General features: G+C 46.1%; 1 protein-coding gene and 1 pseudogene across 1 annotated transcript in view; one reads left to right on the forward strand and one right to left on the reverse strand.

The window, feature by feature from the left end:
• The first annotated feature begins 247 nt into the window (after positions 1 to 247).
• LOC130298097 (zinc finger protein 850-like) overlaps positions 248 to 14554 on the forward strand; it is a 190945-nt gene continuing 176638 nt past the window's right edge. The window contains exons 1-5 of the mRNA XM_056551025.1: positions 248 to 359; positions 1362 to 1509; positions 2150 to 2329; positions 4105 to 4231; positions 4315 to 4382. Coding sequence (XP_056407000.1) covers positions 1432 to 1509; positions 2150 to 2329; positions 4105 to 4231; positions 4315 to 4382 — 453 coding nt within the window. The 5' untranslated portion in view covers positions 248 to 359; positions 1362 to 1431. The remainder of the gene's footprint in view (positions 360 to 1361; positions 1510 to 2149; positions 2330 to 4104; positions 4232 to 4314; positions 4383 to 14554) is intronic.
• LOC130342514 (U2 spliceosomal RNA) lies at positions 859 to 1060 on the reverse strand (annotated as a pseudogene).

A 14554-nucleotide genomic window follows, 5' to 3' on the forward strand; every position in this document is an offset into this window, starting at 1 on the left:
AGCCCCTGATCATGTGACTCCTCCTCCTCCATGTGACTGATCACATGACGGTGACATCATGCAGGTCCTGTAAGTGCACGGCTCTGTACAGGTATGTACATTTGTATATATTGTGTATTTATGGTCAGATCAGGAGGTTTCTTCTTTATATATAAACTCTACTGAGGGATTTATCAGAGGATTTAGATGTGTTTGTTTGTTGTGGTTTTGTGTTGTGACTTTTTTTGCATCTTTTTGCCCACAGCAGCTTTGAGAGAAAACACAATGGAAAGTGAAATGTCGCAGACGCTGCGCTCAGGAATTCATCATGGCGACTAAGTGGCGCAAAAAGTAGGAACCATACAGAGGGATGTAGTGAAGTAAGAAATGTTACCGGACCCATATTCATTACACGCACCATCTAATACACTTGGCGCACATACATGTGTACACCACAAATAATAGAAAGAAACGTTCACCAATATGGTACAGAACTACAACTCCCAGCATGCCCTGACAGCTGGGGATCGCTGTCCTATCATGTGTGTCTCTATATGGGACACAACTACAACTCCCAGCACACCCTAAGTTACATTAAATGTGAATAAGACCCTCCCCCTCTTTAAAAACTACAGATCGCCTCACTAAGAATGACCCTCATACAGCCCCATATATGGACACATTGTGTTTTTCTTTTCAATTTTCCGCCACAGATAACTTTTTCTTTGTGTGGTGCATTTCATGGTAATATGAAAAGTGTCATAACAAAGTACAATTGGTCGCACAAAAAACAACAAGAACAACAATAATAATAATAATAATAATAATAATAAGCCTCATATGGGTCTGTGGATTGAAAAAAAAAACAAAAAAAACAGGGTTTATGGCTCTTAGGAGGAAAAACCAGGAGGAGGAAACAACGAAGATTCCTCAGAACCAGCCCCGGAACACCCCAGTACACCTACCTCCTCCATGCAGCACAAATCCCCACCAGTCCCATATCGGAGCGACTTATACACCAGCATGAAACTGATAAGAACAGATACTACACTTGATCTTAGCCAAAAGGCCGAGAAGCGAATATGAGGATGGGGTTGTTTTTTATTGAAAGCCGAGGTACTTGTGCACCTCAGCTTTCACTCTACCCGGACCTTAAGGCCAGATCCAGCAGCAAACGGGTCTCATCATAGATGACTGCTGTGCTATACAGCCATCCCCGGTACACCTGTCCTACTGTGTGGTTCTCCATCCTGCCTTGGTGGTCTTCAACACCGCCAACTAACAGGAAGGGTACTGCACTTGATCTTAGCCAAAAGGTCGCCATCTGTTGTTGTTTCTATTAGCAGCCGCCATTTCTCATCGTCTCCTCTTCTTCCCTTCAGGTTTCTCCAACCCAGGATCCTCTGCTGATATCTTCTATATAAGAGAATTCTCCTGGATGACCCATCAACCATGAAGAGAGACAGGAACAAGATGGCCGACAGGATAATAGACCTCACCCTACAGATACTCTTCCGGCTTACTGGAGAGGTGAGGGATTCTGGGAGTGATGTCACATGACCTCATTCTTATCTATGTAACAGATGGATATGACTGGAGAGGTGAGGGATTCTGGGAGTGATGTCACATGACCTCATTCTTATCTGTGTAATAACAGATGGATATGACTGGAGAGATGAGGGATTCTGGGACTGATGTCACATGACCTCATTCTTATCTATGTAATAACAGATGGATATGACTGGAGAGGTGAGGGATTCTGGGAGTGATGTCACATGACCTCATTCTTATGTATGTAATAACAGATGTATATGACCGGAGAGGTGAGGGATTCTGGGAGTGATGTCACGTGACCTCATTCTTATCTATGTAATAGATGGATATGACTGGAGAGGTGAGGGATTCTGGGAGTGATGTCACATGACCTCATTATTATCTATGTAATAACAGATGGATATGACTGGAGAGGTGAGGGATTCTGGGAGTGATGTCACATGACCTCATTCTTATCTATGTAATAACAGATGGATATGACTGGGGAGGTGAGGGATTCTGGGAGTGATGTCACATGACCTCATTCTTATCTATGTAATAACAGATGGATATGACTGGAGAGGTGAGGGATTCTGGGAGTGTATGTAGTGATATTAATGTGTCTCTCCATACACAGGAATACACAGTAGTGAAGAAGTCCTCTAGTGGGCGCTGTCAGGCCCCTGTGTGTGAAGGATGGGGAAGAATCCTGAGCCCAATCCCAGGGCCCCCACCTCACTCCCTGATACATGAGGAAATGGATGAACAGAAGATCCTAGAACTGATCAACAAGATGATGGAGCTGCTGACTGGAGAGGTGACCCTGCTGGGACATTATACAGTAATGGAGGGGTCTGGTGATTACTGGAGAGGTGACACTGCTGGGAATGCTGGGACATTATACAGTAATGGAGGGGTCTGGTGATGACTGGAGAGGTGACACTGCTGGGACATTATATAGTAATGGAGGGATCTGGTGATGACTGGAGAGGTGACACTGCTGGGAATGCTGGGACATTATACAGTAATGGAGGGGTCTGGTGATGACTGTAGAGGTGACACTGCTGGGAATGCTGGGACATTATACAGTAATTGAGGGGTCTGGTGATGACTGGAGAGGTGACACTGCTGGGAATGCTGGGACATTATACAGTAATGGAGGGGTCTGGTGATGACTGGAGAGGTGACACTGCTGGGAATGCTGGGACATTATACAGTAATGGAGGGGTCTGGTGATGACTGGAGAGGTGACCCTGCTGGGAATGCTGGGACATTATACAGTAATGGAGGGGTCTGGTGATGACTGGAGAGGTGACACTGCTGGGACATTATACAGTAATGGAGGGGTCTGGTGATGACTGGAGAGGTGACACTGCTGGGAATGCTGGGACATTATACAGTAATGGAGGGGTCTGGTGATGACTGGAGAGGTGACACTGCTGGGACATTATACAGTAATTGAGGGGTCTGGTGATGACTGGAGAGGTGACACAGCTGGGACATTATACAGTAATGGAGGGGTCTGGTGCTGACTGGAGAGGTGACACTGCTGGGACATTATACAGTAATGGAGGGGTCTGGTGATGACTGGAGAGGTGACACTGCTGGGAATGCTGGGACATTATACAGTAATGGAGGGGTCTGGTGATGACTGGAGAGGTGACCCTGCTGGGACATTATACAGTAATGGAGGGGTCTGGTGATGACTGGAGAGGTGACACTGCTGGGACATTATACAGTAATGGAGGGGTCTGGTGATGACTGGAGGGGTGACACTGCTGGGACATTATACAGTAATGGAGGGGTCTGGTGATGACTGGAGAGGTGACACTGCTGGGAATGCTGGGACATTATACAGTAATGGAGGGGTCTGGTGATGACTGGAGAGGTGACCCTGCTGGGAATGCTGGGACATTATACAGTAATGGAGGGGTCTGGTGATGACTGGAGAGGTGACCCTGCTGGGAATGCTGGGACATTATACAGTAATGGAGGGGTCTGGTGATGGCTGGAGAGGTGACACTGCTGGGAATGCTGGGACATTATACAGTAATGGAGGGGTCTGGTGATGACTGGAGAGGTGACACTGCTGGGAATGCTGGGACATTATACAGTAATGGAGGGGTCTGGTGATGACTGGAGAGGTGACACTGCTGGGACATTATACAGTAATGGAGGGGTCTGGTGATGACTGGAGAGGTGACACTGCTGGGAATGCTGGGACATTATACAGTAATGGAGGGGTCTGGTGATGACTGGAGAGGTGACACTGCTGGGACATTATACAGTAATGGAGGGGTCTGGTGATGACTGGAGAGGTGACACTGCTGGGAATGCTGGGACATTATACAGTAATGGAGGGGTCTGGTGGTGACTGGAGAGGTGACACTGCTGGGAATGCTGGGACATTATACAGTAATGGAGGAGTCTGGTGATGACTGGAGAGGTGACACTGCTGGGAATGCTGGGACATTATACAGTAATGGAGGGGTCTGGTGATGACTGGAGAGGTGACACTGCTGGGAATGCTGGGACATTATACAGTAACACCACTGGAGGGGTCGGGGTGATGACTGTATCATTATGTGTCAGGTTCCTATAAGGTGTCAGGACGTGGCGGTCTATTTCTCCATGGAGGAGTGGGAGTATGTAGAAGGACACAAGGATCAGTACAAGGATCAGGTGATGATGGAGGATCAGCAGCCCCTCACATCAGCAGGTAATAGACATGACTATATACACACGTCCTCTCATTATTTGTATGTAAAGAATGAATTCAGTCTCTGTATGTGTTCCCTACAGTCAGATCCAGTAAGAGAACAGCAGCAGAGAGGTGTCCCCGTCCTCTTCTTCCACAGGATCAGGATCAGGTAGATGGAGATATTCCCTATGATCTGTAGAAGGGCTGTGAAGCTCTTGTGTTCAGTCTTGTTTTATCCTACAGTATTATATGCTTTATACTTGTGGAATGAGAAAGGTGGAGATGACAGGATAAAGCCGACCATAGACATTACATGTTGTCTGGATCTTCTCACAGTTTTCTGGCTATGGAGACTGCTGGTTGGAATAAGGAACCAACAGGTTGGATTTATACCCATCTGATCCTTTATTTCTCCTGAGACAAACCCCAGAGGTGTCTGGCAGGAGCTGATCTCCTCCACTGACACAACCTGAAGCCTGTCTAGCCATGGGGGATATACATGTGTATGAGGGTCCTGAGGTTATTGATCCATCATCTAATATCTATATCCGGCTTCTAGGAGACCTGCAGCTATGGGGCTCAGATAACTCCTCCTGTCATGTTTTGGTCCTCCATGATAATGTTTTTTTCTGCTCATAGAAATCATCTCACATGACTTCTCCTACTGTCTGATGACTTTTAGGGTACGTTCACGCGTACAAGATCCTGCGCAGATTTGATGGGCAGGATTTGTATCTGCAGATTAGAAGCTTTGCTCATCAAATCTGCGTACCTGTGAACGTACCCTTACAATTTTTTCTCCCACATCTTATGATTTAGGGTGAAGATCTGAACAGGATTAATGCTCCAGAGACAGATGCGAGCGGCAATGAGCAGTGTAAGAACATTCCTACAGGGAAAGACCTGATCTATACTAATACTACAGACATAAAGGAAGAAGAAGAGACAGATGTGAGCAGTGTCGAGCAGTATAAGGAGGACATTCCTACAGGAAAAGATCTGAGCTTTATTAATGCTCCAGACATAAAGGAAGAAGAAAAGACAGATGTGATCAGTGATGAGCAGTATAAGGAGGACCTTTCTACAGGGAAAGATCTGATCTATATTAATGCTCCAGACATAATAGTAAAAGAAGAAGAGACAGATTTGAGCAGTGATGAGCAGTATAAGGAGGACATCCCTACAGGTAACTGCCCAGGTGAGTAGTAATCATTAAATATTGAGAAGAGTCACAGATTCTACACAATCACCGGCTGTATTATTTGTGTAGAATTTTTTTAACTCTCTGTCCTGCCTTTTTTCTACTGTATATTGTTTTATTCAGCCAAACCTGTGACTCAGTTATGGGAGATAACACATTTCTAATATGGATGGAGAATACAGGTGTAATATGGGCATGAAATATACCTATGTGAAGGAGTGTAAGGATAATGGTGGTAGGGGCCCGCAGCGGACACATGATCCCTGCACAAGTCAGTGTGGGCAACTTTTCTGTATGATGTTGTCTGAAGAAGGAGCTCAGAGAGGACGAGCCGCGGGGAGCAGAGCGCCTCTCTGTATACTGCTGCTGCTAATTCTATGGGATCAGGATATATAGTAGTTATACACCTCCCCTCCAGCTCTGTCTGTATACTGCTGCTGCTGTCGCTATGGAATTAGAATACATAGTAATTATATACCTCCCTTCCAGACTTATCTGTATACTGCTATCGCTGTCTCTATTGGATTAGGCTATATAGTAGTTATATACCTCCCCTCCAGCCTCATCTGTATACTGCTGCTGCTATTTCTATGGGATTAGGATATATACTAGTTATACCCCTCCCCTGTAGCCTTATTTGTATACTGCTGCTGCTATCTCTATGGGATCAGGATATATACCGTATTTATCGGGGTATACCTCGCACCGGCCTATAACACGCACCCTCATTTTTCCAAGGATATTTGGGTAAAAATGTTTTTTACCCAAATATCCTTGGTAAAATGAGGGTGCGTGTGTGTGTGCATGTGTATACCCTGATAGCAGCGGCTTTTGTGGGGTCAGAGACCGCCATCGCTGCCCGCTTCTCCCCCCTCCCTTTCCTGGGGTCTAGAGTCCTGCTGCTGCCGCTTCTCTCCTCCTGGCTATCCAGAGACCGCCGCCGCCACTGCCCCATCACCTCCCCCATCTGCGGTTTTAAAATGACCTGTTCCAGGGTCCACGCTGCTTCTGGCTCCGGAGGCGTCCTTAGCTGTCACTGTGCGCCGGGCCACTGACGGTGACGTCGCGCTGAAAACGTCACTCTTCATTGCGCAGCGCACAGCAACAACGCAGGACACCGCCGGAGCCAGAAGCAGCGCGGACCCCAGGAACAGGTAATTATAAAACCGCAGATGGGGAGACAATGGGGCAGTGGCGGCGGCGGTCTCTGGACCCCAGGATAGGCAGGGGCAGAGAAGTGGGCAGCGACGGTAGGTCTCTGGACCTGCAAAAGCCTCTGCAGTTCATTGATTTAAAGCCCCCGCTTTAAATCATTGAACTGCAGCGGCTTATCGGCGTATAACACGCAGATATACTTTTTAGCCTAAAAAATTTGTGTTATACGCCGATAAATACGGTAATTATACACCTTCTCGCCAGCTTAAATCAGTTTCTCCTCTTGGCAATATTTCTCTTGAAAATGCACTTTGAAAAAGAAAACGCATTGAAACAGCAAATGATGTGAACTGAACTCAACCTGCATATGAGTATAATCAGTTCACCTGGCTTAACTCCAGCACCAGCAACTTAATTAGACTTCCAGGTTCAGTGATGAGACCCCGCCCCCTCTCTCTGGAAAGCCAGAAGGTTTATTGGAAATGTAGGCAGCGATAGAACATAATCATTTCTGTATGGCTATAAAACCAATGCCTGCCACTTCAGCTAAAACAGGGAAGAACAAGGCATACACAAAAACCTCTATATTATTCTCTTATAGTCTATGCTGCACTATATGATAAAAAACAATCCTGCGGCGCTTCTTTAGGGTCTATTCACACGTACAGGATCCTGTGCAGATTTGATGCGCAGGATTTGTAACTGCAGATTAGAAGCGGTGCTCAGTCATTCAGTTTACATTGAAATCTGCAGCAGAAAATCCTGCACATCAAATCTACGCAGGATACTGTACATGTGAACGCACCCCTAAAGGCGTACTCCATACTCCATTGGCCAGCGTTCGAAAGTAAATGTTCCGAACGCTGTTTTCGCGATGCGGCAGTCGGCCACGCCCCCTCCCATAGTGTGGTCGTGATGTCACAAGGGGCGTGGCCGATCCCCACATCGCGAAAACAGCATTCGGAACATTTACTTCCGAACGCTGACCAATGGAGTACCCCTTTAAAGGGATATTCCAGGATTTATTTTTTATGCAAAGTTATAATCCTGTGTAATTTGCTTCTATCGCCTCCATGCGCCCTTTTGTCCCACTTTTTAATGCACAGGACCCCCACCCGGAAGAGCTGTAATTCAAGTCTTATTGTTTTACTGTTGTCTCTGACCTTTCCCAGCATTCTGTTCGGCCAGGGACAATATGTCATGAGTCACATGGTCTCCAGGGGGCGTGGCTATGCTGCAGTGGGTGGGTAGAAATGATTACTTCAGTAAATCCTTTCCATCCTGCTATCAAACCCCACCCCCACCCAAAGCAGCAAAGCCACGCCCCCTGGATAACCTGACAGTTTTTTTTTTTTATATTAATAAACCCCTCCCCTAATAAAAATTAATATTGCCCCGTTTTTCCTTTTCCCCCCCCAAAAAAACAAACATATTTAGCATCAGGCCGTCCGAAATTGTCCGAACGATTAAAGGGGTAATCCCGTGGAAAACTTTTTTTTTTTTTTAAATCAACTGGTGCCAGAAAGTTAAACAGATTTGTAAATGACTTCTATTAAAAAAAATCTTAATCCTTTCAGCACTTTTTAGGGGCTGTATTCTACAGAGAAATTTTTTTCTTTTTTGATCTCTATTCTGTCACGACCACAGTGCTCTCTGCTGACCATTTTAGGAGCTGTCCAGAGCAGGAGAAAATCCCCATAGCAAACATTTGCTGATCTGGACAGTGCCTAAAATGAACAGCAGAGTTCAGCAGAGAGCACTGTGGTTATGACATCAGAGAAATCCAAAAAGAAAAGCATTTCCTCTGTAGTATACAGCCCCTAAAAAGTACTGGAAGGATTAAGATTTTTTTTTAATAGAAGTAATTTACAAATCTGTTTAACTTTCTGGCACCAGTTGATTTAAAAAAAATAAAAAAAAGTTTTCCACAGGAGTACCCCTTTAATATATGACACTTACTGGTCCTGAACGGTGGATGGCATTAACCAAAAACAATTCCAAATGTTAGAATTGGATTTTTATTCACATCAAATCCCAGAAAAATGGGAAAAAAAAAAAAAAAGGCATCAAAAATACCAATCTACCCCAAAATAATAAAGATGAAACTGCAGATCACGATGCAAGAAGTAATATCCTGACACCGCTCCATAGAGGGGTTACCGTATATACTCGAGTATAGGCCGAGTTTTTCAGCACGATTTTTCGTGCTGAAAACACCCCCCTCGGCTTATACTCGAGTGAACTCCCCCACCCGCAGTGGTCTTCAACCTGCGGACCTCCAGAGGTTTCAAAACTACAACTCCCAGCAAGCCCGGGCAGCCATCGGCTGTCCGGGCTTGCTGGGAGTTGTAGTTTTGAAACCTCCGGAGGTCCGCAGGTTGAAGACCACTGCGGCCTTCAACATCATCCAGCCCCCCTCTCACCCCCTTTAGTTCTGAGTACTCACCTCCGCTCGGCGCTGGTCCGGTCCTGCAGGACTGTCCGGTGAGGAGGTGGTCCGGTGGGATAGTGGTTCCGGGCTGCTATCTTCACCGGGGAGGCCTCTTCTAAGCGCTTCGGGCCCGGCCTCAGAATAGTCACGTTGCCGTGACAACGACGCAGAGGTGCTTCTGCGTCATTGTCAAGGCAACGCCTCTATTCCGGGCCGGAAGCGCGGAGAAGAGGCGCCCCCGGTGAAGATAGCAGCCCGGACCACCTCCCCACCGGACCACCTCCTCTCCGGACAGCCCTGCAGGACCGGACCAGCGCAGAGCGGAGGTGAGTACTCAGAACTAAAGGGGGTGAGAGGGGGGCTGGATGATGTTGAAGGCCGCAGTGGTCTTCAACCTGCGGACCTCCGGAGGTTTCAAAACTACAACTCCCAGCAAGCCCGGACAGCCGATGGCTGCCCGGGCTTGCTGGGAGTTGTAGTTTTGAAACCTCTGGAGGTCCGCAGGTTGAAGACCACTGAGGGCGAATGATGAGAAGAGGATGATGAAGGGGGGGGTGTGGGGATGATGAAGGGGGGTGGGGATGATGAAGGGGGGGTGTGGGATGATAAGGGGATGATGAAGGGGGGATGTGTGGGATGATGACAAGGGGATGATGAAGGGGGGATGTGTGGGATGATAAGGGGATGATGAAGGGGGGATGTGTGGGATGATGACAAGGGGATGATGAAGGGGGGATGTGTGGGATGATAAGGGGATGATGAAGGGGGGATGTGTGGGATGATAAGAGGATGATGAAGGGGGGATGTGTGGGATGATGACAAGGGGATGATGAAGGGGGGATGTGTGGGATGATAAGGGGATGATGAAGGGGGATGTGTGAGATGATAAGGGGATGATGAAGGGGGGATGTGTGGGATGATGACAAGGGGATGATGATGAGGATGTTAATGACGGGTCTGGATGATGACAGGGGGGGATGAGGTATTTCCCACCCTAGGCTTATACTCGAGTCAATAACTTTTCCTGGGATTTTGGGTTGAAATTAGGGGTCTCGGCTTATACTCGGGTCGGCTTATACTCGAGTATATACGGTAACTAAACCAGATATAGGGGCAGAATATAGCAATTTAAAGACTTTTTTGGGCTTTCTTTTTTAATGGCGCACAGTAAATGGAATAAAAATCATTTTTTTTTTTTTTTTAGATCAACTGCCTCCAGAAAGTTAAACAGATTTCTAAATTATTTCTATTAAAAAAATCTTAATCCTTCCAATAGTTATCAGCTGCTGAAGTTGAGTTGTTCTTTTCTGTATGACAATAGTGCTCTCTGCTGACATCTCTGTCTGACACAGGAACCTTTTATTTTTGGTTGTAATTTTTTAAATTAATAAAACTAAAACTGTCCAAATCGGGTATTGTTGCGATCGTACCAACCTGATGAATAAAGATCACATGTCAATTTAGCCGTACAGTGAAAGGCATAATATTTTTTTTTTCCATTTCACAGTATATTCTATGGTAAAATGAAAGGTGTCATTACAAAGTACAATTGGTCCCGCAAAAAAAATAAACTTTTTATGGCCCTGTAGATGGAAAAATGTCATGCATCTTAAGAGAAGATGAAAAAATAAAATGCAAACATTTAAATTTGTTGGGTCATTGTGGGGTTAAGGTTAAAAATCTGTTTTATCCTTGGCAGATTCTTGTATCGGGAGATCAGAGGAGAATCTTATATCTTCAGATTATAAAGCAGATGATGATATCACACAAGATACATATGAAGAACATTCCATTATCCCAGATACACCCTCAGCCCTTCACAGCCAAGATCTCTCATCTCATCCTGTTATACAAGTCCTGTCTTCTGATTCATCAGAATATGTTAAGCAAAATAAGGAGAAACCATTTTCATGTCCAGCATGTGAGAAATGTTTTACTGACAAATCACAGCTTGTTAGACACCAAAGAACTCACACAGGAGAGAAGCCATTTTCATGTCCAGCATGTGAGAAATGTTTCATTCGGAAATCACATCTTGTTCAACATCAAAGGACTCACTCAGGAGAGAAACCATTTTCATGTGAAGTATGTGGGAAATGTTTTACTCAGAAATCAGTTCTTGTCAAACATCAAAGAACTCACACAGGAGAGAAGCCATTTTTGTGTTCAGAATGTGGGAAATATTTTACTAATAAATCACATCTTGTCGAACATCGAAAAACTCACACCGGGGAGAAGCCATTTTCATGTTCAGAATGTGGGAGATGTTTTACCCAGAAAACAGATCTTCTAAAACATCAAAGAATTCACACAGGAGAAAAGCCATTTTCATGTTCTGAGTGTGGGAAATGTTTCAATGACCAATCACATTTTGTGAAACATCAAAGAATTCACACTGGGGAGAAACCATTTTCATGTTCAGAATGTGGGAAATGTTTTACCCAGAAATCAGATCTTGTCAAACATCAAAGAACTCACACAGGAGAGAAACCATTTTCATGTTCAGAATGTGGGAAATGTTTTACCCAGAAATCAGATCTTGTTATACATCAAAGAACTCACACAGGAGAGAAGCCATTTTCATGTTCAGAATGTGAGAAATGTTATACCCGTAAATCACATCTTGTTGCACATCAAAGAATTCACACAGGAGAGAAGCCATTTTCATGTATAGAATGTGGAAAATGTTACATTTGGAAATCAGATTATGTTAAACATAAAAAGATTCACACAGGGGAGAAGCTATTTTAATGTTCAGAATGTGGGAAACATTTTATTGATAAACCACATCAAGGAACCCACACAGGCGTGAAGCCATTTTCATTTGCAGAATGTGGGAAATGATTTACTCAGAAATCACCACTTATCAAACATCTAAGAATTCACACAGGAGGGAAGCCAATTGAGAGCAATAAATGATGCAGATAAGACATCTATATATTAACCATGTACATAGGATATCTGACATTTATACATATATCATATACTGCATCTCCAAACTTGTTCCCAATTGTTAATAAAAGTTTTCTTTTAGAACGTAGTCACCGATCCAGCGATGTCATCACTATAGTTTACATGGTAGGAAAAGAGTGTGATATATGGTTGTGATATTCACTGCTCCTCATGGAGAAGACCCAACAGGCATAATCCATGGGGAGCTGCTACTGGAGACCCAAACACCTCAGAGAGAAGGGACTTATTCCAGTGATGAAGAATTCCAGGACATGACCAGATTAGAGACACAAAATCACTTCTATCTTCTGGCTTCTAGGACATTATTCTGATGGAAGAACTTTACACATTATAAACAGTCCTATAGGTGTTGGGGAACATTTATAGACAATTGTTGGCCCCGGCTGTCATGGCGTACCATAGGCCCCTGCCTCCATATTACACAGGTCTGATGGGGGAACAGGGTAAGTAAGGGTTAATGTTTGTGGTTCTAACAATAACTGTACAAGGATATATAAGAAGTAAGGAATATAGGAGATAAGATCTTCCAGCGCACACAGCTGCTGATATGGGGATTGGGTGGATGAGGCTCCTCGGGGGAGGGGTCAATTGTTATGTGTATAGGTGAGCATAGTCCTAAGGTAATAGAAGGTGGGTATAGACAGAGGGGGCGGAGCCATCTCACATATTAATAGAAATGGTGAGCAGTGTAGAATACTGACAGCGTGTTAAGCAGGAACTTCGCTCCTTGGATTCTCTAGGTGTCGGTGCACACAGCAGCAGGGCCTGTAGTTTCCAGTAGTTTGTACATATAACAATGAGCGGCCCCAGGATTGTGGGAGAGAAGTGACGGCTCAGTTACCTCTTTATGGTTTCTATGGTGACTTCTTTGTGTCTTTATATCTTGGACATTTCTTTGTACTAATAAGGGTTTTATGTCTTTTATTGAGCACAATAGTAGTAAACCTCCGCACATCAGACACAAATCTAGTTGTGTCAGAGAGTTCACCTATTGTTCCTTACATCTGTATATTGTACATATAGTCACTTAAAGGGGTACTCCGCTGCTCAGCGCTTGGTACAAACTGTTCCAAACGCTGGAGCCGGAAGCTTGTGACGTCATAGCCCCGCCCCTCATGACTTCACGCCCAACTCCCTCATTGCAAGTCTATGGGAGGGGGCGTGACCGTCACGCCCCCTCCCATAGACTTGCAATGAGGGGACGGGGCGTGAAGTAATGAGGGGGCGGGGTTATGATGTCACAAGCTCCCAGCGTTTGGAACAGTTTGTTCCAAACGCTGAGCAGCGGAGTACCCCTTTAAAGGGGTATTCCAATATTTAACTATTTTTTATATGTTGCTTACCCGGTTCCGGTGGCTTTATCCTCTCTTCCCTGATCCTGAGATGACACAGGACCTGCCCGCACAGCAGATCACTGGTCACATCGGTTCCCCGTCTCGGTCAGTATGTGGGTGATCAGGCAGGTCCTGCTCCAACATGTCACCTCAGAAGCAGAAAGAAGAGACAAGCAGCGGGGTAATGGAAAATGGTGCAAGGTAGTTACCGTATATACTCGAGTATAAGCCGAGTTTTTCAGCACGATTTTTCGTGCTGAAAACACCCCCCTCGGCTTATACTCGAGTGAACTCCCCCACCCGCAGTGGTCTTCGACCTGCGGACCTCCAGAGGTTTCAAAACTACAACTCCCAGCAAGCCCGGGCAGCCATCGGCTGTCCGGGCTTGCTGGGAGTTGTAGTTTTGAAACCTCCGGAGGTTCGCAGGTTGAGGACCACTGCGGCCTTCAACATCATCCAGCCCCCTCTCACCCCCTTTAGTTCTGAGTACTCACCTCCGCTCGGCGCTGGTCCGGTGCTGCAGGACTGTCCGGTGAGGAGGTGGTCCGGTGGGATACTGGTTCCGGGCTGCTATCTTCACCGGGGAGGCCTCTTCTAAGCGCTTCGGGCCCGGCCTCAGAATAGTCACGTTGCCGTGACAACGACGCAGAGGTGCGTTCATTGCCAACGTACTTCTGCATCATTGTCAAGGCAACGCCTCTATTCCGGGCCGGAAGCGCGGAGAAGAGGCGCCCCCGGTGAAGATAGCAGCCCGGACCACCTCCTCACCGGACCACCTCCTCTCCGGACAGCCCTGCAGGACCGGACCAGCGCCGAGCGGAGGTGAGTACTCAGAACTAAAGGGGGTGAGAGGGGGCTGGATGATGTTGAAGGCCGCAGTGGTCTTCAACCTGCGGACCTCCGGAGGTTTCAAAACTACAACTCCCAGCAAGCCCGGACAGCCGATGGCTGCCCGGGCTTGCTGGGAGTTGTAGTTTTGAAACCTCTGGAGGTCCGCAGGTTGAAGACCACTGAGGGCGAATGATGAGAAGAGGATGATGAAGGGGGGGTGTGGGGATGATGAAGGGGGGTGGGGATGATGAAGGGGGGGGTGTGGGATGATTACAAGGGGATGATGAAGGGGGGATGTGTGGGATGATAAGGGGATGATGAAGGGGGGGATGTGTGGGATGATAAGGGGATGATGAAGGGGGGATGTGTGGGATGATGAAGGGGGGATGTGTGGGATGATGACAAGGGGATGATGA

The sequence above is a fragment of the Hyla sarda genome, chromosome 1 (genome assembly GCF_029499605.1).
Source record: "Hyla sarda isolate aHylSar1 chromosome 1, aHylSar1.hap1, whole genome shotgun sequence".
NCBI lineage: Eukaryota > Metazoa > Chordata > Amphibia > Anura > Hylidae > Hyla > Hyla sarda.